Source organism: Phoxinus phoxinus, assembly GCF_949152265.1.
Source record: "Phoxinus phoxinus genome assembly, chromosome: 2".
Taxonomy (NCBI): Eukaryota; Metazoa; Chordata; class Actinopteri; order Cypriniformes; family Leuciscidae; genus Phoxinus; species Phoxinus phoxinus.
The window spans coordinates 19,287,272-19,314,926 of NC_136877.1; the positions used below are offsets into that span (position 1 = coordinate 19,287,272).

At 37.0% G+C, this 27,655-nt stretch overlaps 1 protein-coding gene across 3 annotated transcripts in view; it reads left to right on the plus strand.

Annotated features, from left to right (window-relative positions):
- rbpjb (recombination signal binding protein for immunoglobulin kappa J region b) overlaps positions 1-27,655 on the plus strand; it is a 56,076-nt gene that overhangs the window by 22,707 nt on the left and 5,714 nt on the right. For all 3 annotated transcript variants that reach the window (XM_079604358.1, XM_079604356.1, XM_079604357.1), the window contains exons 2-8: positions 7,656-7,694; positions 20,790-20,885; positions 24,344-24,509; positions 24,625-24,799; positions 25,004-25,141; positions 26,671-26,783; positions 27,001-27,141. In XM_079604358.1, the coding sequence (XP_079460484.1) occupies positions 7,656-7,694; positions 20,790-20,885; positions 24,344-24,509; positions 24,625-24,799; positions 25,004-25,141; positions 26,671-26,783; positions 27,001-27,141 (868 nt within the window). The remainder of the gene's footprint in view (positions 1-7,655; positions 7,695-20,789; positions 20,886-24,343; positions 24,510-24,624; positions 24,800-25,003; positions 25,142-26,670; positions 26,784-27,000; positions 27,142-27,655) is intronic.

Below are 27,655 nucleotides of genomic sequence, written 5' to 3' on the forward strand. Positions count from 1 at the left end.
TGGGATCTCCATTTGATTGACTTCCACAAGCCTTCATGTTTGGTCTTGTAACCAATTAAAGTCTCTCTGGCTTGAAGAAATGTTGACGTCTATTTTTCATCTGTAGTTCACCAGACACGAATAACCCAAAAACACTTTGTTCAAGTATGTGCACTTTTTCTTTTTTTTAAGTGCATGATTTGACTGTGTTTTCACTTATGAATGGCACAAACAAATCAAAGAAGGCCTTGCTATGTGTCAGTTAAGCAAAGTGGAACATATTGATATTGGCATTTGTGGAGAATTTAACAGTTTTATATGTGCACGTTAACCACAGTGCTTGAGATATAAAGCTCTGTCAATGCCTGATTCTTCCACTGATGCTCATAACTTTGCCTGCACTTGAAACAATCCTTTGCTGATATGCAAAATGAGTTACTCATTTAAAGTGGAAAAATTGTGAAAGTGAGTGTATGTTTTTCCTTCAGCGTAATAGTTTTTTTTGTTCTCTCGTAGTATTTCGAAACCTGAATTGTCTGATTGAACAAACAGTCCTCTGAACTTTCATGCCATAGCAACTGCAGTAGTGAACGGAATTTGGTATATCTGTTCAAATTTGAGCAATACAATATTGAATAGTTCTTGATGTAAATGAAGATCATGTAAAAAACAAAAACATGGTCCACAACTTTTAAGATTTTGGATGCAGCTTTCGTCTTATTGTGTATGATTCATCATGTTATTCCAAAGAAAAAAAAAGGTGTTCGTACATTGAAATTAGGGCTGCGCCATATATCGAATTTATCGTAAATATCGCAAATGTATATATCGCAATATGCATATCGCAACAGCATGCAATAAATGGTCATGAACAAAAGACAACGTTTTTTTTAGCTTTAATAAGTATCAGGATATATTTAATTCATACAGTGAAAACTAAGCAATGTTTTATTTTTATATTTTATAATTCAGTATCTTTTATCAAATAAACCTAATGTAGGATAACCTGAAACCATGTGGTTTACACTGATGCTACAGTAAAACACTGATGTTTACTTTCAGAAGTTATAAGGATGTTTTCTTGTCATAAAAAGAATGTGAAACACATGTAGGTTATATCATTTTAAATATATTTTAATGATAATTTAAGTTTATTTTACACACTTTAAGCATTATCGTATCGCATATCGAATATCGCAATTTTTAAGGAGTTATCGTGTATCGCATTTTTCTTCAATATCGCACAGCCCTAATTGAAATGTAATAAATTGCTCTATAACTGCTATGTAGTTAAGTTCAACATAGTTATGTTGAACTTGACCTCCACGTCCCTCATGCAGATCTGGAACATAATGGCCACTTTTTACTATCCAATCGCTTCCCAATGGATACAATCTAGCCATGCCTTGCATTTTGTTTACAAAAGTCAAATGGGTTGTGAATAGTGTTTCATGTTGATTGTAAAGCTGCATGTCTGGACTGCTAAAGGCAAATGTGAACGGAGCACAATGCGGTGGTGTAGAAAAATCTGTTAAACCTGGATAAAAGTTGCTTGGCGTCAACGTCTCACTTGTATTTGGATTGTGTTCAATTGAAGTTTAATGTATTGCACCAAATTAGCACCATTACATTAACATGATTTGATAAGAGGGGAAGTGTCGTGTCACTGATGCTTCAGAATAAGAGCTGCCTGATGGACTGTGGCTGGTGTGAGAGATTCAAACTAGTTCATGTTACTGTTCCATTGATCTCACATTCATCTGTTGATCATGCGCAACTATTTTTATGCTTGCAAAGTTGAACATTTGTGACCCTGGACCACAAAACCAGTCACATGGGTCATTTTTTTTTTTCAAATAGAGATAAATAAGCTTTCCATTGATGTGTGGTTTGTTAGGATATGACAATATTTGGCCAAGATACAACTATTTGAAAATCAGGGTGGAAAAAAAAAAAAAAAACCATTGAGAAAATCGGCTTTAAAGTTGTACATTCATGTTTGCGATTGTGCTGCATTCACTCACAAAAATACATGTTTTATATATTTACGGTAGGAAATTTACTAAATATCCTCATGGATCATGATCTTTACTTAATATCCTAATGATTTTTGGCATAAAATAAAAATCTATAATTTTGACCCATAGGCTATTTATTGTTGGCTATTGCCACAAATATACCCGTGCGACTTGTGACTGGTTTTGTGATCCAGGGTCACATTTGTTTTTGAAGGTTTGTTTTGTGAATTCTGCTGATGTAAAACAAGATAATGCCAGCAGGATAACAGTATTTAGCTGGTGGACACGGAGGAGCTTTTGTTGAAATTGTGAACAAGTCTTTGCACAGTGTGCCATTTTCCCAGAGAAAGTGTTTTTGAAGTTTCTCAGTGAGTTTATATGAAGCTTATGTTTAATAAATGTTTTATAAAAAGCTCTCTCTCTCTATATATATATATATAGATATAGTGTATAGCCTATATGTGAGGCACGTGGAAGAAGAAGGGTCCAAAAGACAAATCCCTATGAGTTGAGCCCTGTACTGGAGATCCAGGGCAGGCGGCTGGTGTCGGCCCCAGATGGGCCCCTGATTGTGGGGTTTGTGGTAGTAGCAGCATGTGCTTGAAGTGAGCTGGTATCCATTATCCTCTCAAACATCAGCACTTCACTGTGGGAACCTTATTGATCTACAGCTCTATAATTATTCTACTAGCACTCTCTCAATTTCTCTCTCTCTCTCTCTCTCTCTCTCTCTCTCTCTCTCTCTCTCTCTCTCTCTCTCTCTCTCTCTCTCTCTCTCTCTCTCTCTCTCTCTCTCTCTCTCTCTCTCTCTCCCTCTATTTTATCTTTCTGCTGAGCTCCTGATCCTCTTTCTTGCTCTTTTTTTCTTCCCTTTTAATTGCTTTTTTTGTCTCTCTCTTATGTTCCTATTCTCCCCCACACGTGCCTCATCCCTTCCCCTAATACCAGCCCTATCTCTCGTCTTCGTCTCTCTTCCCCCCCTTTTCTTTTCCAATGTTCCCTCACTCATTACAGTGCAATGACCTTTTGTGTTCTACCAAACCTGAGAACAAGCTTTGTTGTTTGTCTACAAGTAAATACGACTGCTAATTTATCGGAATATGTATTACAACAGAGCAATTGTCGAGTCAGGATGCGGGTATTCAGTCAAGTTGCAACAAGTTTGCAGGTCGGCTTCAGTTCAGAATGTTACAAAGATCCGTTTTTAAATGTTGAAAAGTAGGGCTGATCAATTGATTGTCTGTTAAATGAGATTATGATTATGGCTGCCATGATTTACACATTTAATCCTCCAAGCAACTAAAGTTGTTCATTTTTGAGGGGGGAATACAGATGTTTCCAAAGTAGAGAACTTTAGGAAGAGCTTTTGAAAACTTGATAGATAATGCGTCATGTTTGTTTCAGGCTGCCATTTCTGCATGTTTACTTACAATTCAGTTTCTGTAAAAGTAAATAATATCTTCCCACTGGTCGCTAAAGTTGCTGTATGAAATGTTGGCCTATATTGGTTTGAACAATACATACATACACACTACTGTTAAAGAGTTTGGGGTCAGTAAGATTATGTTGAAAGCAACTATTTTTTTTTAAACAATGTAATATATTTTGAAATGTAATTTATTCCTGTTTTCAGCAGTCATTACTTCAGTGCCATTCTTCAGAAATCATGCTGATTTGGTGCTTTTTTTCAGGATTCTTTGAATAGAATGTTTGAAGAACAGCATTTATTATGAAATAGAAACTTTTGCAACATTATCAATGTATGTACTGTCACTTTTGGTCAATTGAATGCAACTTTGCTGATTAAAAGTCTTAATTCGTAGGCCTACTGACCTCAAACTTTTGAATGGTGTATCTGTATGGATGGAATGCAGCTGACACACACATAATAAATATATTTTGCTGTACTGTAAACCTATTAATCGAAATTAAGTGCAATTTCAAGGCATAATATATCATTCATATTTTTGAATACTTTGTCATATGCAGTTGTTTTCGGCTGTTGTCATTGTGTCTGCGGTGGTCTTCTCTGGTCTCGTGGCAGTGGCAGCGTGACTTGATTTGAGATCTTCCTGTAAGTCCCTCAGGTTCAGTGAAGCTGGATCAGGAAGCTCCAGCCATTGATTTTTCTCTCTTCTTCTATTTTAAACCCTCCACAGTCACTGTCTCCACTCAGCTTTGGCCTCAAGGCTGCTGTCAGTTTAGCACGGACCCCTGGGATGAGCTGTACCGTAAAGACTATACGCCACGGGCGCAACCCTCAGCAGAGCTCCTGTGGCCCTGTGTTTTGCTTTACTAAAACAGACTCAAACAAGCGAATGGCGAAATTACTCAAACTACAATACTGACATATATTTTTCTCCAAATATGCTCATGCTGTCATTTACAAAACGACACATATAGTAAGTTGGCCCAAACCTGTGTGAAGCTGCCTCACTTTCCAAGTAAGTTACCTATAGCTTGCTAACCGAAATGAAATGATTTTATTAAGCTGTGCTGATTTAATCATACATTATATTTTTCTCATGATGTTACATCAATAGTTTAGATCAGGAGTTTCTAACCTTTTTTCTGCCCTTTTCTTTCTTTTTTCCCCCTGCTAAATATAAAATATTCAATTGAACTAGGCCTACCCTCAGATATTTTAAGATAATATTTCAATAAACTATTGACACATTCACTTGTTCAATGTTCTCTGATGTCAATATCATTAATAACAGTAGTAGTAGTAGTAGGTAGTAGTATAAAAATGAAGACTGAAATATATTATCGTTTTAAATCACAATTGTACGGCTAAATAAAAAAAAAACTAATATTTGATCATTATAATAATGAAATGCACTGTGAGCTTCACTTTGAAACATGCAGTGCATCGGACTAAACAGTTAACTACGACTTTTGTCTCAAACTCCTAATTAATGCTTATTAATAGTTAGTAAGGTAGTTAAGTTTATTAAGGGATGTAGAATATGGTCATGCTGAATAAGGCATTAATACTAATAAACAGCCAATATCATAGTAATATGTATGATTTTAAGCATCTAGTTAATAGTGAGAATTGGAATCCTAACTTAAGAGTTATCATCTTTTCTTTCTGATTTCATTTGGAGGATTATCTCCACTAAGCTCTTTGCGTTGGATTCTGGGATTGGAACCGATTGGAACGGGGCCAGTATTGTCTTGGGCACGGTAGTCATTGGGTTAGATTTGAAGTTATAACAGTTGTGGGGTCTCTATAGTTACAGCTTCAAACAGATGGGGTCACGACAGGCCTTTAGGTTCTTTTGAAATGAGGTCACAAGCAAAAGTGAAACAATACAATCAATGTTCCACATTACTGTACGCTGATGATCTGTTACTCTACAATTCACTGTGACATCTCGAAGAAACAAGCCTTCGTCTGCCTGACGTGAAATATCACGGAATGTGCGGCCATCATTGGGCTTTTCTTAAAACTGCTGCGTTGCTTTTCTGATTGTGATCATTTTACTACTTATAGAAATGTTACGGATTTACAGCTAAATAAGCTTAATTGACAGCATCAGTGACATGAAAGTAATTCAGTTTTTTTAAAAACAATTCAATAACTGAATTTACTTCTAGTCTATGGAGGAATACATTTGGCATGTTTTAAAAAAAGAAATGTGAATACAGTAAAAAAAAATGACGTTGCTAATAGTAAAATTACGATTTTTGGAGTATGTTTTACTTGAAACATTCACCCGTACACAAATTAAGGCCTTAAAAAGGTCTTACATTCATAAAGTTATGGCATGTTGCATGCATTGAAATTTTTGTTCTGCTTTCCAATGCAAATATATAAACATTCTTAAATTAAAATACATTTACTTGAGATGCAAATATTTTTTTTAAGAAAATTAAGTAAGTTTATGCAAGGACAAATGTATATATCAATGAGTTGGAAACTTCCATTTGAATTAAGTTATGAGCTCATTGGCAGATGATACTTTGCATTTCAAGCTAAATGTATATTGAATTAAGATAATTTTTTTTTATAAAATGAATTCAAAAGAAATGTATATCTGATGGAATATTTCTAATACAACTTATAGAACAATTTATTACAATTTATAGAACATATTGCGTTCCCTACAATTTATCTGTTAAAATTTCTTTGGTTGGTCTTAAAAAGGTCTTAAATTTACCTTCATAAAACTTGTAGAAACCCAAATACTATTTCAGCCTTGATACTTCAATGGGCCCTATTTTAACAATCTGAAACGCAAGTATCAAACGCGAAACGCAAGAAACTTTGTGGGCGGATCCCGCGAATCTAAAATGGGTTGTTCTGAAGTAGCTTCATTATTCATAGGTGTGGTTTGGGCGTAACGTGAAATAAACCAATCAGAGTGTCATTCCACATTCCCTTTAAGAGCAGGCGCGCTTCTTCCATGGCGGATTGCTATTATAACGGCGGATTTGGAGGGCGAACGCCAGGAGCGGTTCACAGCCGAGGAGACAGACGTTCTCGTCAGTGCCGTAAAATACAGAGAAGTGACAAGAAACCCACCCAAATTAGCTTCGGTTAACAGGCGTATAATAATTTGGGTTAATGTGTAAGCTAGATTTATTTTTTTCACATCTTCATGGACACAACAATGATTTCCCTCCTGTGCTAATATTTGTCCTTGTAATAATGTATGATTTGCAGAAATGAAAACTGCTGCGTCTGTGTAGATGAGAGAATCAAAGTGTATGCGCCACTGACTTTAGACTAGGTTTTTCCTGGTTTTCCTGGCGGAATTGTTCTCTGGAACTGCAAAATAGCAGCAGGGAACGTTTGCGCCGGAACACGCCTCCTCTTTTCGCTGAACCGCCCACGCGAGCGCAAGTTCATTCCCTAATTTACCGGCGTGCGTCTGTGGAGGGAAAAGTCCGCTGTGTGGGTGCAAAATAGGATTGATACATGCGTCGGTGTACAAAGTCAATTGCGCTGGGTGCAAGATAGGGCCCGTTGTGTTATTTGTGGTTTCTTTAAAGGTTGAAATATTGGACATTACATCACAGATTTAGCAATGTTATCATGCTATATTCATTATGTGTTAACTTCTACAAGACTGTGAACTTTTTAACCTTTATCCCAGAGAACGCCTTGTCCTATAGACTTCCATTATGAGTTCGTTACTGTAAATGTGTGTGCAAATGTGTATGTACCGAGAGCTAAACTTGCGTTTAACCCATTAACATTCGTTGGTCAACAAGTCCCTGTCAAAGGGAAAGTGATGCGTGTTTGACAGCAGGCATCACTAAACCGTGTCTTTAGATGGCTTTCCTGTGATAATTAGCCTGTTGGATGTAATCAGAATGGGAAAGTAGTTTAGTTCGGCCACCTGTGTGTGTTTTTGTACACATGGTCATGTGAATGCGCTCTCTCAAGGTCACTACAACAGCTGCAAGCCTGCTAATCTCAAATAGTGGACAGGTGTGTGTGTGTTTGCCCGTTGCGGCACATTTGAGTGCGTGAATGTGTTTGGCCCTCGTTGAGTGATGGGAAACGAGACTGTGTTTTTTTTGTTTTTTTTTACAGTAGTACTGTATAGTACACAGTTGTGCTCTCAAATATTTGTGTATAGAAAAATGATGTTTTTGTTTGTATCGTGGTTGAATTTCTGCTAAAGTGTTTTTCTCTCTATACAGGAAGTTTGGGGAGCGCCCTCAACCACAGCGCCTGACAAGGTACGTTTATCACCTTCACATGCTGTTAACAAACAAACAAGCAAGCAAGCTGAGAAAAAATGAATAACTTTTCCACACTCTGGTACGGCCTACATTTGTGCATTACATGAAAATGTTTGCCATTTTTAAAGATTTGTCTTTTTTTAAATCTGTAAATTGGTTAACTAACTATTACAGTTACCTGTTAGTAACCATGTAGAGTTGTTTAACATCACATCTGTAATTTTACAATAAAACGCTATCAAGTTTTTTTTACAAGGAAAACTTCCAGAAATCCCTTTGTTTAGTTTCTTCTTATTTTTGCTATCAGTAATAATAACCCTATAGAGTGCTTTGAGTTATGTATTATGTTAATTAGTTAGTTTTGTATTATTTCAGCGTTGTGTGGTGTTATCCTAGTGTTTTTGTTTTTGTTTGTATGACCCTGTCTATATATAAGTATTGGCCATGTTTTATGGACTTTTAATGAACTGATTTGTCATGTGGCTTTCTGTTGTATCACTTGAATTATCATGGTTGTAATTAGTATATTAACATTAGGACTATATCATTTAATCACATAGTCACATTGGTCAATTTATTTTGAAATTGAGATTGTGCTGCATTCACTCACAAAAATAAACGTGTTCTATATTTACGGTAGGAAATTTACAAAATATCTTCTTGGAACATGATCTTTACTTAATATCCTAATGATTTTTTGGCATAAAAGAAAAATCAATAATTTTGACCCATGCAATGTATTGTTGGCTATTGCCACACATATACTCATGCGACTTATGACTGGTTTTGTGATCCAGGGTCACATACATGCTCACTTTCCACTTTATTAAGTACCACCTTGTTAGCAACTGCCTCATACTTCTGGTGCTGGAAACATTCCTCAGAGATTTCCATATTGAGATGATCGAATCACACATTTGCTGCAGATTTGTCGGTTGCACATCCATGAAGCGAATCTCCAGTTCCACCACATCCCAAATGTGCTCTATATTGGATTTAGATCTGGTGACTGTGAAGGTCATTTGAGTATAGTGAACTCATTGTCATGTTCAAGAAACCAGTGTTGGAAGTGGCCAACAGAAGATGGGTATACTGTAGTCATAAAGGGATTGACATGGTACGAAGGGGCCAATGTGTGCCAGTAAAATATCCCACCCCATACATATTATTGATCTGCCTTACTTAATGTGGACGATGATGCAATTTTCTTCTAGAAACAAACTTTGTTGTATTATTTTCATGTTATAACTGTGAAGCTGCTTTGATACAATCTATAATTGTAAAAAGCACTAAATAAATAAAGGTGACTTGACACCATTACACCACCACCAGCAGCCTGGACCGTTTATACAAGGCAGGATGAATCCATGCTTTCATGTTGTTTACATCAAATTCTGACCCTACCGTCTGAATGTTGCAGCAGAAATCGAGACTCATCAGACCAGGCAATGTTTTTCCGATCTTCTATTGTCCAATTTTGGTGAGCCGAAAGAATTGTAGCCTCAGTTTCTTCGCTCTTACATCCAGGATATACTGCACGTATACACTTCTGGTTTCTCTTTGAGGTCTTCAGGCCAAGACCTTTTAACTGTCCCTAGAACACGTTTTGATCAGGTGATAGAGCTTTCTGTGTGGTGGCTCCAAGGCTCTGGAACTCTCTTCCATTAACCTTGAGAGCTTTGGACTCTGTGGAAACTTTTAGAAAACACCTTAAAGGTTGTATCAGCGATTTCAGGCGCAAAAATAAATGATCACATTCATCTAATCTTTCCTAACGATCCGCTAGCTGCCCGCCCCATAAGCAAGCTGTCAAAAAAACGCGTCTCTGTAGGCAGCCTAGGCTGAGATCGAGATACGATTGCTGAGATCTGCACACAAAAACAATTGCCTTTACCAACCACTCAAAACCAAAATAAATAGTGTTCAACCAATCACCGACAGGGGCTGGGTGTTGTGAGGGCTGAGTGCACGAGTGCAAAACCTCACAACACCCAGTCCCTGTCGGTGATTGGTTGAACACTATTTATTTTGGTTTTGAGTGTTTGTGAAACCGATTGTTTTTGTGTGCAGATCTCAGAGCCTAGGCTGCCTACAGAGACGCGTTTTTTTGACAGCTTGCTTATGGGGCGGGCAGCTAGCGGATCGTTAGGAAAGATTAGATGAATGTGATAATTTATTTTTGCGCCTGAAATCGCTGATACAACCTTTAAGACACATCTTTTTAGACAAGCATTTAATTAGCCCTATGGTTTTGTATGTTATGTGTGTTGTTTTAATTTTGTGAAGCACTTTGTGACCCTTCTTGTCTGTGAAAGGTGCTATAGAAATAAAGTTTACTTACTTATATCACCTTTCTGCCCAATTCTGATGTTCAGTTAGCCTGACAAGCCAGACCCACATCAAGATGTTGGGTCTGGGAACACACCATTGGTAGGGCTCAATCCGAGGGGCGGGATAAACGGTTGTCTTTCAAATTCCCTCTGCACGCTATAGGATAGCACTACAACCAACCAGAGCAACGAAGAAGGTGACGTAGTCAGAGCCACTATGCATGCGTTTTCCCACCTGGAGTTAGTTGATAGATTCAACTTTTGCCGTATCCGGTCGGCAAAACTCTGAACACATCTTTCTTTTTTAAGAAGGACTTCAGTGCCGTTCTTTTCTCAAAGAAAAGCTTAACTCCAAGTCTTCCAGAGTTGCGGCCAAACCGATTCGAAAGATCGCTGTTCGCCAGCAGCAGCAGCCATACATTTTCCAGTAGTAGGGAATTCACGCGGAACCATCGCAACTCTGCCGTCATTATGTTAAGCCCGCCCACAGACTCTATATACGATGTGATTGGCCTGACTAGAGTTTGTTTTTTCCAGCTCGCAAGCCAACGGAGAGTTGCTAGACGACACTGGCTGCAAAATAAAATTTGCTGCCGCTAGGGTGCGTCTAGATTTCTAGGCTAATGCTCAGTTTGAACTCCAGCAGATCGTCGTCGATCATGTCTACATGCCTAAAAGCATTACGTTGCTGCCATGTGATTGGCTGATTATTAAATATGTGCATTAGCAAGCAGTTGAACAGGTATACCTAAAAAGTTTCCGGTGAGTGTATGGTTATAATTGATCAAATATTTAGTCACCAATAGTAATTTTTGACAAAAATATATTCCTAGTTGTTGCAACAATGTTTTAGACAAAAATGGGAAAGAAGGGTATGCACATTTATCGAAAATCTTATGTTTAAGCATCATTGGCTAAGACATTTAAAACTGTGAAACTTGTTGAGATTTACAATGTAGGTTCTCGAGTAGTTCCTGCATTGACTCTGTATGACTCTGTATGTAAAAACAAAACATGAATCCATGTATAAAGCAAAAGCGATCGGTTTCCCTTCGGAAATTTGAATGTGATTTCTAACATTGAAACTATATTTTTTGCTGAAATTAATTGGTCTATGTTGGGTAGTACAGACAACATAAACCTGGTTATCAGACATTCTTTTTGTCTGAGGTTTAATCTTTGGCGGCATTACAGTTTATTTTACGGCCGGTCTGAAAATAAAAGCACTGTTGGCTCAGGACGGCCACTGAGGTTTGGTTTTAGTGTCTCTCGAGTCGACACTGCTGTGGAGTTTTTCCATAGTTACTGTCCCTTTTTGTCGCCATCGTTTCGCTCTACTCTCTCTCCCTCTTGTCTCTCCTTGTTCTTTTCCTCCATCCATCCTTTTTTTGAAGAGTCAAAATTAGAGGCCAAGAATTCGCTCAAGAAATCTGGAACGAAACGTTTTCAGACGATCCATTCTGTGAAGCGGCTCCAGTCAGCGGTTTTTGTTTTGAGTGGAGAAGTGAGGGACATGGAAAATGATAGAGAGGAGAGAGTTCAGCGCTGCCCGCCCAACCCGTGCCACACGCCCTGCGGTGAACTCGCAGCACGACTGCATTCTGGCACAGATGACACACGCCCTGGCAGGACGTTGCCACCGCTTCACGGCCCCTGTCTGTGCTGGGCCCCGTCCCTTACGGTTCACTAAGGTGTTGTTCAGTCATAGGTTAGGAGCAGATTGGGTCAGAATCATTTGGGTCAAACTTATTTAGATGATGCTTTCTGTGGACGTCAGTTATTTTAATGAAATGCTCGCATGCTGTGATGGCTATAGGGGATAAAGTGATGAAGTGAGTATGTGTGTGTGTGTGTGTCGGTGAGCCAATTGCTAAAGATAATGTGACATGCCCGGAGGAAGATGAACCTCTTTAAACCTCTACAATCTCAATTAACTGGCAGAGTATTATACAAACTATCTTCTTCTCTTCTCGTGCACATTCAAACATGCAGCTTTGGCACAAGTAACTGTTTTAAGCAGTATTACTAATTCTGCAAAATGTGGGCATGAACTAACGAGCATTTTGTCGTTCAATCTTTCCCTCATTTCTCTCCACTTTTCTAGCCTTTTCTTCTATATAGTTTGCTTGCTTTCAGTTGATTTTTGTTGTTGTTGTTGTTGTCCAAAGACTGTCTATCTCTCTGTCTATTTAGATATATAATTATTCTTGTCTTTTTTTAAATATTCTTTAGTGAACTATTAACCATGGTTTTTAACATGCAATTTCTCAACATAATTTTATTAGAAACATATTTGTATGTGTGCCTGAGCGCAAGATAAGTCACCAATAGGTTATCTGAAGAGAGAAGAAAACTGTTCATGTGTATGCCCGCTAACAATTTATTTGGCAACTTTATTCCAACATTTATTTGTTTGCTTTTACACTAAAACATACACTAGCATTCAAAAGTCAGATTTTTTTTCAAAGAAATTAATACTTGTATGCAGCAAGAATGCATTAAATTAATCAAAAGTGATAGTAATGGAATTCATAATATTACAAAAGGTTGCTATTTCAATAAATGCTGTTTGTGAAAGCATCTTAAAAACCAGTGCATCTTGGTTTCCAAAAAACAATATTACACTGCACAATTTGTGTCATACAATAAGGAATGTTTCTTGACACCAAATGCGCATATTGGAATGATTCTGAAGGATCATGTGACACTGAAGAACGGGGTTATAATGCTGAAAGTTCAGCTTTGCCATCTCAGAAATAGATTGTTTATAAAAATGGAAAACCGCTATTTTAAATTGTAATAATATTTCACAATATTACTTTTTTAACTGTATTTTGATCAACTAAATACAGCCTTGGTGAGCATAAGAGACTTTTAAAAACATTCAAAATCTTAACCCCAAACTTTTTATGGTGAAAAAACTTTTTAAATGACAACCACAAAACTCTTTGCATCATGACCTGTTGGAGCTTTAAGAAAGAGTCAGTAGTAAAAGATGCAGATAGCATTGGAAGGTTTGATTTATTTCCACCAATCCTTTTTAAATTAATCTGTTCCAAACACTGATTTAGTCATCATATGGGGTAATCATTATTCCATGTTCGTTTATTGAAAAACAGTTTTGATCTGGAAATATTAATTTGTCTTTTAGTTCTTAAAATGTACTGTATAATGTTTTGCTTTTTAACAATTTTATCTATTACTTGGACCATTTTCTCATCCAGTTGTTTTTTCCTGATTTAGATGCTCTTTTAAGCCATTTCAGTGCAATTTCACAAATACCTAAATATTGTTTAAAATCTGAACAATATTGAAACCTTTTTTTGTGTGTCAGTGTTCAGCGCCATAGTTCACCTTACACAAAAACCTTTATTTCACTAATAATTATTTTTCTTATTTTTTTTTTAATGTTGTGTAACATCAGCTTCGGGAGCCATTCATTTAAAGACAATTGAATGATTCAATTCCACATCTATGACACAAATAGAGAAAGAGCACCGAAAATGTGGCTCTTGACTTACGTAGCCCACTTCTCATTGTGGTTTTCCAATTGCAAAGCTTTGGTCTGTCTGACTGTTTTCATCTTTCTGGTCATTGCATCTTATGTGACGTTTTGACTGTCTTGTCCTGCGGTCTTGAAACGTAATAAAATATGTGTATGTAGATTATGGCGTGTGTTGTGGGTTCGCCGTTGCGTGTTCAGTGTTTGTGTGCGTGTCAGAAGCTCTTCCTGTTGAAGTGCCCATATTTGTCATGCTGTTGCTGAAAACTGATGACTCACATAGGCTTATCCACTTCTTCCCTCAATGTGTTTCTGGCTTTGTGCGTATGTGTATCTGTGTGCTGTAGCTTGTTGCGTTTTTCTTCTGTCTCTAAATGTTATTTCATACTGGTTTTCTCCTCTTACAGTAAGGTGCACATATAGATCTGAATATGTCTTTCAGTTCTTTTTGAACTGAAGTCTCTCTCTATTGATCACTTCAGTTTTGTTTAAGTATCTGTGTATGTGTGTTTTCCGTGAGGGAGCTGAAGGTCTGTGGTTTTTCTCTTAAGTATATGACGTCACATGGCCCAGCGGCTTGACTTTGCGTGCAAGACCTTTGCATGTGCGTGTGTATAGGAAAACCCTTGATTGATCTTCAGGACCGCTCGCATGGAGTTGCATGTTATTGATGACCTTATTTTACCAGCACTGCAAGATGCAATAAACCATGACATGAATAACGCCAAGATTGGTTCATATGTTCCCCTATGTTGACCATTGAAATAAACCTCAACTTCTATAATATGATTTCCACTTTAGCATTCGGGTGGCGTATGTTTTGGATCCTAAGTGATCTATGATCTTTAAATACATTTTTGAACTAACACTACACAAAACTGGATACTTTCAAAATCGTCTAGTCGGAACAACTAGTCATTTTAGAAAGCTTTGTATAATTACAAAGCTCAGCGTCCACCAGACACATTTCTTCCAGATATGTTTTTGAAATAACTTTTGCTCACCAAGGCTGCATGTATTTGATAAAAAAACAGCAATATTTTAAAATAATATTGCATTTCTATTTGAATAGATTTTAAAATGTAATTTATTCAAAGCTGAATTTTCAGCATCATTACTCCGGTCTTTAGTTTCACATGATCCTTCAGAAATCATTGTTATGGGCTGATTTGCTGCTCAAGAAACATTTCTTATCAATGTTGACATCTGTTTTGCTGCTTAATACTTTGGTGGTATCCGTGATAATTTTTTTCAGGATGCTTTGATGATTGGAACAGTATTTATTTGAAATAGAAATCTCGTTTTACTCTCGCTTTTGATTACTTGACGGCATCCTTGTATTCATTTCTTCTTCTTTTTCATCATCAAAACCTAAATCTTACTCAACCCAAACTTTCAGTAGTGTATTTGCACCCTTCTATGACTATAAATGACTAACTGACTATAACCTATTACCAAAACCATAATCGTCCTATAAAACAAGGTTTTAGTTGCATCCTAAATGTCGCCTAAAAACATTTTTTTTTAAAAAGGGATAGTTCACCCAAAAATGAAAATTCTGTCATCATTTACTCACCCTCAAGTTGTTTAAAACCTGTATGAGTTTCTTTCTTCTGTTGACCACAAAAGAAGATATTTTGAAGAATGTCGGTGACCAGACAGTTGATGGACCCCATTGACTTCCATAGTATCTGGTCACCAACATTCTTCAAATTATCTTCTTTTGTGTTCAACAGATGAAAGAAACTCATACAGGTTTGAAACAACTTGAGGGTGAGTAAATGATGACAGAATTTTCATTTTTGGGTGAACTATCCCTTTAAAGCGACAACTGTATACAATCTTACTGGTCGACCTCACTAGTCACTACTGAACTGACCATGTTGACCTAACTTTCAAGAAACAAATGGCAACCTATTTTAGCTAAGAGCTAGATCTTTGTTTACAATGCGAACAGAAGATGTGTTATGGTTTTCCCAGCATCCCTGTAAATGGCGAGGGCCATCAATAAACTCTCTTCTGAGATGCTTTGTAAACACTCCTGGTGTTTTTGTCAATTGCCATGTTGCCTGATATCAAAGCTGAACCTGTTGATGTGAAAACACTTGAGCATTGGACGGAAATGTCGAAAGTCTCTGAATGTTCTTGCTTTGCTGTCTCTAATCACGATTCAGAAGTGCAGCTGATTTCATGTGCTCCGCACATGCTTGCCTTTGCACCGTTGAGGGAATTCACTAGCATTTGGGGAAACGGGTACATTTTATCCGGGGATAGAGGAGGACTCTGCTCAGTAAAGATTTCGATCTCGCGTTTCTGAAGCACAAAATCCAAATCCATGTCAGAGATGGTCACTGAGTCTTCCTTTTCTGAACACACACACACGGCAGGTTATTAGAAGTATCAAAGGTTTCAGATGACATGGGCCTGAGGAAGATGACATCACCAGATCTGCAGGAATTCACTGTATGTGTGTGTCCTGCAAGGCTGGGAGGTTCAGCACAGTTTAGTATTTACTCGGTTCACAAGGTTCACTGACATACAAGATATTAGATAAACCTGTATGCAACCTGTCAGGTAGGATATTTTTCTTCAGTGTTCTTTTATGACGGTAAAATCATTTAGCATGAAGGAAAATACTAATTTGACTGTGTACGCTTAGACCCAGTCTTATTGATTTTATAAAATGCTGACAATAAACAGAAATCAATCGTATTATAAATAAATTATTTTTTATATTAAGTCCCTTTTGGGGCAATTCATACGGAAACAATCTGCATTGTTTAAAGCACTATAAATGAATGTGACTGACAACAAAGACAAAAATTTGTGTAAATATCAGTATGGCATATGCAAATGGGAAGATAAAAAATGTTCCCCCACTAACCTGCGTCTTGCTTTTTTTTTTTTTTTTGGCCTTTATTTAGACCGTATAGTAGGTGACCAGTAGGGAAGCAAAGTGGGAGAGAGAGAGGGGAGCGGGTTCGAACTCGGGACGCCCAAAATGTTGGATGACTGCTCACGAGGCTATCAGCTCCAATGTGACTTATGTTTTTAAATGCAAAAAAAAAAATTAGAGCATCTGAAATCGAATACTTCTCATAAATTAACAGTGCAATAAACAGTATTCCAAAAAAATTGTATGTCCGAATACTTAGTATTACCCACTACTTCCGCTGAGATTCTGAAGTGCGACTTCAAAGGACTTTACTATCCCATGAGGCCGCGGGAGAAGATTTAAAGGATTAGTTCACTTTCAAATAACAATTTCCTGATAATTTACTCACCCCCATGTCATCCAAGATGTCCATGTCTTTTTTTCTTCAGTCGAAAAGAAATTAAGGAAAGTTTTTGAGGAAAACATTCCAGGATTTTTCTCCATATAATGGACTTCAATGGCAACCATCGGTCCAAAGGTCCAAATGTCCAAATGTCAGTCTCAATGCAGCTTCAAAGGCTCGATACAATCCCAGTCGAGAAATAAGGGTCTTTTCTAGCGAAACGATCAGTCATTTTCTAAAAATAAATTACAATTATATACTTTAACCACAAATGCCCGTCTTGTACCATCTCTGAGATGCGCCACGCATTATGTCATCACATCGGAAAGGAAACACATTGGAAACACATCACATTATATATATATATTTTTTAAGAAAATGACCAATTTTTCGCTGAATAAGACCCTTATTTCTCAGCTGGGATCGTGTCGAGCCTTTGAAGCTGCATTGAGACTGACATTTGAACCTTTAAACCTTTGGTTGCCATTGAAGTCCATTATATGGAGAAAAATCCTGGAATGTTTTCTTCAAAAATCTTAATTTCTTTTCGACTGAAGAAAGACATGGACATCTTGGATGACATGGGGGTGAGTCAATTATCAGGACATTTTTATCTGAATGTGAACTAACTTTATCAACTTTAAACATGGCAGAGGGGAGAACAATTGCTACATCACTTTGTATCGTCAATAAAGTAGTAGTACATAACCATTTGAAGAATATCATATGTTTTATACACAGCGAAAATAGCATGCATTTGACCGAAAATCCAGAATCATCAGCAAGCTGACTATTTCGATTTTGCTGTAAATGTCAACAAATGGGACGCTGCATTTTATTCAGAATGAAATATCTTCAGTATATTTAGGCTTAAATCTTTCCCCAAGAAATAATACAGAATAAACCTGGTGTTCTCCATAATTCCTATTCTTTCTGACAACAAAGCACTTGATTGCGTCAAGCTCGTAATCACGACTTTAGAAGTGGGAAGTAGGAAATCTCCGACAGCATGTGAAGGCAGTGTAATGAATGGTAGTGAAGCGACACAACTGATGCTGGAAGGTCACATGACAGTAACAACAACATGCCAGATGTAGTACATCCAAATTTAATATACCATTTCATACATTATATAGAACTTATATACTTATATAGAGCTATACTTTTTTAGCGGTTGTGAAGTAAATTTATATGTAGTATCTACTCAGTATGTGATTTTTGGATGCACCTATGGTCTAGAATTTTCTTAGCTTTAGTGCTCTATTTTTAGATCACTGCATCGTGCGGGGGACGCAATACGCATGTTAACATAGAAAAGCACTGGAAAAGCGTTGAGAAGGTGAACACCTTTTTTATATATATATCAACGGCCTGTTAGACTGTTTATGGTTGCCAAGCAACATACCAGCCTAGCGTATTGGTATTTATTATGTAGTGTATACCTTCAAATGTAGCTCATCCAATCAGAAATTAGGGTTGGAATTATTTGTTTTGTTTTCAATATCAATTATGTTCTGATTGGCTGTGGAATCAGAATGGAGTTGCTATTTAAAGGTGCATTCAGTAGTGCTTTACCTAGCATTAGCAATGTTGTTCTTCGTGTACTTTAAATGCAGTTGTTGGTCAAGTCAAAACTTAATGTTGGTCTTTCTATCTTCAGTCGGTTTCTGCTTTTTCAGCTGGACAGGTACTGGTTCTAATTTTCACGCTTTGCATCACTAAACAACACTATGCTACTAGTGTATCTACAGGCAGCCAATGAGCATAAAGATTCTCTTCGACATTTAGTAAAACACAGTCACATCATTTCCACATGGCATAACACAATAATATTATGCATGCTTGAATGGTGTACACCATTCAAATAACTCTTCACACAAAAAAACACAATATATTTGTTAATATATAATATTTTTTAAATTCGCACCAAACTACTCAATGCACCTTTAATATAAAGCGGATAGTTACATTTTTGCTGACACAACAGTGCTGATTGTGTGGCATCACACAGCATGTTGCCCTTGATGTGGGGAGGCGGATTTGATGCTGGAAACTTAATTAGGCCAGAGGGGCCAAGTTACTTTTACCTTAAACGTTATTTCTCCTGTTAGTCTTGGTGCACGTTTTCAGCGATCCTGTCTCTCGTCTTGTAGGAGAAGGATTATTGTCAGAGCACAACCCCTTTCACTTCTCTTCCCTCTCATTCTTCCCCTCCCACCCTCATGTCGCAGGGCCCCCTTGCTTTCCATAACAAAAGCCTGTCTAACTTGTGCGTGCGTGAGACGTTTGCGTGGCAAAGGGAAGCTGCTTGTGTGTGTGTGTGTGTGTGTGTAAGTGTGTAAGCTGCCCCCACAATTACCCCATCTCTGTGTCCCTCTGAGCATTTTGACGTGTCAGGTGTCACCGACATCTGTGCAAATGAGCTGGGTTTTTTTTTTTGTGCGTAACCTTTTTTTTTTAAATCCAACACTTAGGGTCTGTTACAGATCAGAGTGTTTTCATCTTCCTGCAGAATATTTCTGTTTGGGATTCTGTTCAAAGCACGTATGTTATTGCATTAAACAACAACCTTGAAGCAATTTTTCTTTTTTGTTTGTACGTTTCCTTGAAATGCATCACACTTGCAGAGTGTCCACATTTAGAGATCTAATTTAAGTTTGCACATGCTGGGATGTTTTTTGTTAGTTAACTGAGGTAATTGGAACACTGACACACGAAATCGGAATTCTTCGATTATGAGCTAAGAGTTTTTGTGGCGTTCGCCTTGTACACACACACACATTGTTGTCCTTTTGCCCTTTTTCTTACCCCCCATTTTCCCCTTCTTTTTATTTTAAAGACCCCCAGCTGGAAAGCTGAGGTTTTTGGCCACAGTGTTTGTATGCTTTCTGCAAGCAACACATAGTTGCACTCACCAGAGAATTGGCTAATCAAACTTGGGCCTGTGTTTCTAGTCAAGCTCTGGAGATTTGGGTTTTGAAGCGCATACAGGCCTTCAGAAAGCTTTCTCTTTAAAGAAACACACACGCATGCTTTCACCAGAACCGTCTACAATAGCAATTCTAAAGCAGATTTACAGGTCTGAAACGCAAGGACATGTTTTAAAAACATTTATCTGTGGTATTGGACTTAAAGCAGACAAGCGAAAAGCTGCCGTACGAAAATGCTTAACAAAAAAGTAATCTTGCCTGTTTTAGTAATGGATTTTAGTTTTTTCCATGATAATGTTATATCAAAGTTTCTTTAAGCCAAGTTAGGTTACTTGGCAGCCAGAATCGAGGAGCTTGTCATGCAATGGCGAAAGATCAAAATCGGTTTGTCGAAATAACATTTCAATAACATACTTCAAATCAAGATTCAAATCTGACATCGATGGTGTGATATACTTTGCTGCTTGAACTCAAATCACGCTAAAAAATGTGTGCCTTTCCAGCTAATGTGCAAGTGCGTTTTAGTGTAAAAAACAAAACAAATTATTAGTTATTTTAAATGCAAGGTAGCACTTTCATTCCTACAGCATTACGTTTACTCCCGTTCATATATTTACACGTGGACCGTATACCACTTTAGTTAGAGGTGGATGTCTGTTTGTGAAATACAGTAATAGAGTAATCAATTGGTCGAGATTTTGCATACGTTATTAAATTTGAACGCACATTTTAAGTTTACATTTAATTAGGGCTGTAAACGATTAATCGCGATTAATCGCATCCAAAATAAAAGTTTGTGTTGACATAATATATGTGTAAGTATAAATACACACACATGCATGTATATATTTAAGAAAAATGTGTTATTTATATATAAAATAGTTTTTATTTTGGATGCGATTAAACGCGATTAATCGTTTACAGCCCTACCTTTAATCATTTACGTTGGTTTTTATTACGTGTTTGAGTATGTGGCTGCAAAATTACTCACAATTCCCATTACTCTCTAGTATTTTCTGTCTTACGTGTTTCTTTTCCTCCTGTGATTTCAGAGAAGCCATGCGGAATTACCTGAAGGAGCGAGGAGACCAAACTGTGCTCATCCTCCACGCTAAAGTTGCACAGAAATCATACGGCAATGAAAAAAGGTAAATGACCACTGCGATTCTTGATGAATTCACGAGATGAAATGTAACCATTTAGCGAGCGTAAATACAGAATTTTTTTTAATAATTATTTAATCTTTGGTAGTAGCAATGTGTCTCACTTTTTATTCAGCATCTTACGCCATGAGCTTTGCGATTTTAAGACGCATTAAAAACAGTTCCACTTTTAACCCCCGTTCCATTCCTAAGCTCTCCATCTGTGTTTTTGTGCACAAAAACGTATCCCATGTGAAACCTCTCATGCTGTCCATCTCTTCCCTAAAGTAGGACAATTAGGTTTTTAGGGAAGAATGGAGTAAGATGAAGAGGTGAAAGGACAAGAGAAGGAAAGAACATTTTAAGAAGAAAAAAAGGAGTGAGAGAGAAGCTGATAAGAAAAGAAACCAAATAATGACAGGAAAGAGAAAAGAAATGATTAAGGAGGTGAGGTGATATGAGACAGGGAAGTGAAGGAGAGAAGGTCAGCGGAAAGAGAGACAAGATGATAACCGTAGAGAAACACGGTGTCTGGGGAACCGATGTCGCGGTTACAGCTCGCTCGGCCTCATTTGGCAGAGAGACAGCACTGTTATTCGTGAGCAGCAAAAGCCAAAACCTGGACACTTGTCAAGAGCGACAGAATGCCAGATGAGAACAAAAGTATGCGCTTCATGAAATCATATACATCTGTTCTGTAATCAGAGATGGTTTATGAGTAGGAAATGTATCACTTAGCTTCAATTGAAAATGAATGTGAAGCACTTGACCTGTTGCACCAGTTCTGCTTCTTTGCATGTCCTTGTGACCATGTAGTCTTTTAAAATATCTAATGGTCACTATTGCTGTTGTACACCCTAATTAACACATAGGACACCATAGCAACACCCTGGAAAACAACCACATAGCAACTCCCTGGCTACTGCAAACCAATGCCATAACAACCCCCCAAAACATCCTAGGGTCACTGTGATTTTGCCAAGTGAGACATGTTCCTGGATCAACATATTTAGTTGATCCTGAATCAACATTCATGTCCAAAAACTGTCCTAATCTTATCACTACCCCTAAACATAACCCTACTCATAACTTATCTCTAAAATCAGAGGGAAATGATTGGTGAATAACACTGATGTAGAAACACTTAACCCTGGTTGTAAGCCTATACTTGTAAACAAACTTTAAACTTGTCCCTCAAATCTGATTGGTTGATTGGAATGTTGTTCTAGGATCAACAAAGATGTTGATCCAGGAACACGTTGTACTTGGTTAGCATTTAGTCATTTTTTTGTATATGTGCTTGATTAGCATTTTGGTGGTGAGATCAGATTTGTGCAACTGTTTCCATCAGAAAATGTCAAACCTCTAGTTGTCTTTGTAGCTGTATGTAGTAAAGTCGTGGTTTCACATGGTGGTAACATTAAAATGACATCAGAAATGTTCTATACAGTAGATTAAACCAACACGTTGTTGCTGCCTTGTCGATGACAAATTGATACTGATAAAACTCGTAAGTCTATTGGTCCTGACCACGACATGCGTCTTTCACTATTAAGGATGTGAAAGTAGACTTCAGACACGTCTTTTCCTTTTTCACTTCAAAGACACCAATACAGAAAGTGCTAAACAGTACCAAAACATTGATTTAAAAACTCTTGGGGTTGGGTCTGTCCCCTAGTCTGACTGGATGTGGAACCGCGGTTATTCCCCTTTTATTGCACCAGTTTTCAGATATTAGCTGCAGTTCTGTGTCATGAGCATTCCCCCGCCTCACGTCTAGACGTTTACAAGCATTTCTCCAAGATGCGCGGTGAGCTGATAACGTCACCCACAGAGATCACGGCTTTAATGTCAAGTACATATTTCGTGCTTCGGTATTCAAGGTCACGCTGATTGATATCTGTTTGCCGTAACATCCCTTTGATGATCTAGGCCACAATATGCAGGAGATGAGCAAAGATGACATAGACCCCAGACTCTGGTTGGGCTCAGGACGTGGTGTAATACAGTTCTGAAATGCTTTGCGTAGGTTCAGGTTTTCAGTGTTTTAGATTGACCATCTGATGGTGGTTTCTTGAGTTTGTCCTGCAAGTGAAAGCTGTACCAACACTGCACATGTTCTGCTGCCACCTAGTGCTGATGTAATGCACTTCTGATAGGTCATGTACATTTGATGCCTAATGTAGCTATTCATTCATGTAACAGTTGTGTTTATAATAATACATTTTATCATTAATGTACCCCTTGCATAATCTGTTGAGTTTTTATTTATACGTTTAATATAATTAATGTTTAATCGTATTTATTTATTTATTTATTTATTGCATATTCACTCATTTGTTTGTTGATGTCATGACAATGGCAGCTTTTATTTATTTATTAGAATTTTTTTTATATTTCAATTTTTAAATATTTCAAAATTATTCAATATATTTAAATATTTTAAAATTATTCAATTTTAATCCTGCCCAGAATTAGTTATATCTATCTATCTATCTATCTATCTATCTATCTATCTATCTATCTATCTATCTATCTATCTATCTATCTATATGAAGTATTCCATGCATCGCATAATATATGAAGAATTACATCATCGCATATGAATTATTCCATACATCCATCCACATAATATATGAAGTATTCCATCATCCATCCATCCATCCATCCACCATCCGCATTATATTAAGTATTCAATCCATCATCCATCCATCGCATAATATGAAGTATTCCATCCATCCATCACATAATATGAAGTATAATTTCCATCCATCCATTGGATAATATGAATTATTCCATACATCCATCCACATAATATATGAAGTATTCCATCATCCATCCATCCATCCATCCATCCATTCATCCACCATCCGCATTATATTAAGTATTCAATCCATCATCCATCCATCACATAATATGAAGTATAATTTCCATCCATCCATTGCATAATATTAAGTATTATATACATCTATCCATCCCATAATATATGAAGTATTCCATCCATCCATCCATCCATCCAATCACACAATATGAAGTATTTCATCCATCATCACATAATATGAAGTATTCCATACATACATACATCTCATGCAGTGTTTGTTTCCATCCATCCATCCATCCCATCCATCGCACAATATATGAAGTTTTCCATCTCATCCATTGTTTGCGTCAGTACATACGTACATTTAAAGTATCCAATTTAGTATATTTAGATATGTATTTAGACAGAATATTATTCGTACGTAGGTATAATATTCTGTCATCTAAATAATCTAAATATACTAAATTGGCTACTTTAGATTTGTGTCAGCAATGGATGCACGACTCAAATTTTTTTCTGAAAAGGCAAAACAAATCTAGGATTTGTATTTATTTTTATAAACGAGCCTGACTCATGATATTTTTAATGAATAGTGTATGTTCCCTATCTTACAGTAACACTCTTAATTTTTGTGTTTGCCTAGGTTTTTCTGTCCTCCCCCATGTGTGTATCTGATGGGCTGCGGATGGAAGAAGAAGAGAGAGCAGATGGAGCGAGACGGCTGCTCGGAGCAGGAGTCTCAGCCCTGCGCCTTCATCGGCATCGGCAACAGCGATCAGGAGATGCAGCAGCTAAACTTAGAGGGGAAGGTAACACACTCATGCACAGATGCAAACCGCAAGAGCTACCACAGAGCCAAAACAACATGATTAGCATACCATTGTTTCTTCTCATGAATACGCAAATCTTGCCTCTTCCCTGCAGAACTATTGCACAGCCAAAACATTATACATCTCCGACTCCGACAAAAGGAAGCACTTCATGCTGTCAGTAAAGATGTTCTACGGCAACAGCACAGACATCGGCGTCTTCCTCAGCAAGAGAATAAAGGTCATCTCCAAACCTTCGAAAAAAAAGCAGTCCCTCAAAAATGCAGACCGTGAGTGTATTCACCATCCATATCACGCTCAATGGAAACACCAACAATGCTTTTGAGACTGTTCAAAATAAAGCATAACTGGAATGAATAATAACATCCTGTTGTGTAATAACTTTCAATGGAAATGAGATATTGATTCAAACAGCATGTTCGGAAGTCTCTGTGGTGTGTTCTGACAGAGTTGTGTGTCTCTCCCGTGTGCAGTGTGTATAGCATCAGGAACGAAAGTGGCGTTATTTAACCGGCTTCGCTCTCAAACGGTCAGCACACGTTACCTGCACGTAGAGGGAGGAAACTTTCATGCCAGCTCACAGCAGTGGGGAGCTTTCTTCATCCACCTCTGTAAGTCGAACACACATTCACACACACTTCTGTGGAGTAATGTTGATTGTCAAATCGTTAAAGGAATAAATAACCCCAAAAATGAAAATTTGCTGTATGAGACTTTCTTTCATTAGTAGAACATTAAAGATGTATATATATTAGGGCGCATCCAAAATAAAAGTTTGTGTTTACATAATATATGTGTTAGTACTGTGTATAATTATTTATATATATAAAAACACACACAATCATGTATATATTTAAGAAAAATTGGTTATATTTGTATATAAAATATTTATATATAATATAAATTATATAAATGTATATACAGTAGGCCTATATAAATGCAATTATTCCTTAAATATATACATAAATGTGTGTGTATTTATACATAATAATTCTACACAGTATACATATATTATGTAAACACAAACTTTTATTTTGGATGTGATTAATCACGATTAATCTTTTGACAGCCCTAATATATATATATTTAATATATTGCTCCTGACAATATATTGAAGTCTAATAAAGTAAAACGATCAGTCTGTGCAAGAACTGTTCAAGGGACACTATCCCTGTCATAACTTCTATATGCACTACTGTTCAAACGTTTGGCATTGTTAAGATAATTTTTAAAGGAAGTCTCTTATGCTCACCAATACTCCATTTGTTTGATCAAAAAGACAGTAAAAAAAATGTATATTGTGAAATATGATTTTCAATTTAACATTACTGTTTTCTATTTGTAAATGTAATTTTATCCTGATATGGTTAAGCTGATTATGGTTAATTTTCATCATTAGTCCAGTCTTCATTGTCACATGATCTTTCAGGAATCATTCTAATATGCTGATTTGCTGCTCAAGAAATATTCTTTATTATTATCAATGTCGAAAACAGTTGTGCTGCTTAATATATTTGTGGAAACTGATACATTATTTTCAGGATTATTTGATTAGTAGAAAGTTCAAAAGAACAGCATTTATTTGAAATAGAATGTTTGTCTTTTTTTGTCTTTACTGTCACTTTTTTTTTTTTTTTTCTATTTAATGCATCCCTGCTGAAAAGACCTGTCAATAAAAAAATATAAAAAAACAGCAACATACTGACTTTTGTGCGGTATTTTATTTTAGTTCAAAAGAACAAAGTGTTTGCCATATTTTAAACTATTACACTCACTTTTAATATTATGTTGGCCTTATTAGAAATCTGACCAACCACAGTTCACTTGGTGTTTGTGATGTTTAAGAGGAGGTTAACCTGAAATATAATAAAATATAAACAAAATATAACTCTGAGAGCAAAACTTTTTTTTTTAAAGGAAGTCTCATCTATTATGTCATTAATGTAAATTAAATTGACAAGAAAGAAAGATAAAACCCCTCAGTGTTCTTGATTCATTTCTTTTTTCTTTATTACTGACCGTGACTATTTGCCTGTAATGGTAAAACATACATGCCATTGGCACTGAACTGTCTGTGTTTTGACAACCATAATGGAGGTCTGATCAGAGGATATGCTTAGTCTCTTTTATTATATTTCAGTGGATGACGAAGAGTCGGAGGGAGAGGAGTTCACTGTGCGAGACGGCTACATTCACTACGGACAAACTGTCAAACTCGTGTGCTCTGTGACTGGCATGGCTCTTCCTAGACTGGTAAGAATCTGTCTCCGTTCATCTGACGGTTTTCTGCATGTTATCATTTCTCTCTATTATCCTCTGTTTTGTTTCTATCTGCTGACAGTATAATTAACTGACAGTCCGTTTATAAATCTGCAGGGGTCACAATCAGTCACTGCAGAAAATACAATGTTGACGTCCTAATGTTTATATGATACTTATCAACTTCCTTTCCTTCTCCCCGCACACACAGATCATCCGTAAAGTGGACAAGCAGACGGCCTTGCTGGATGCAGATGACCCCGTCTCCCAGCTGCATAAGTGTGCCTTTTTCCTGAAGGATACGGAGAGGATGTACCTGTGCCTTTCTCAAGAGAGGATCATCCAATTTCAAGTGAGTAGCTCACTGGAAACTTAAAGTAAACGCATTTCTTACTGTTGGTTCAATGTGCTGATAATGATGATGTTAGTGATGCAGTTTGATTTTGTTAGAAATATGTATCCTTCTAAAATCACGTATGTATACAAGACCTGATGTTTTTCTTAAATGAAAAGTGTATTGGAAGCTGTGAGCAGTCAATATTTTATTTATAATGACCTCCAAACTATATACAGTATTTGTATTTTCGGTTTTGTTTCTCTCCGGGGTCTCTCTTGTTTCATTCCAACACAAATGACACCTCTTTGTTTTTAGTGTGTGTATGCTTTTGAAAGAAGTCTCTTATGTACGGAGCCCCTAAAGGGACATGGTGATGGGAAAAAAATATGAGATGAGAGGAAAAATTATATGTCAATGCTTTTTGCATTTCTTTCTGCGTCCCCCCTGATAAGCTTTGCTGCGACTTTTCTTTGTGAGCGAACGCAAAAGTTTTGCAAGTGAACGCAAAGTTTCTTGGGGGAACGCGAAA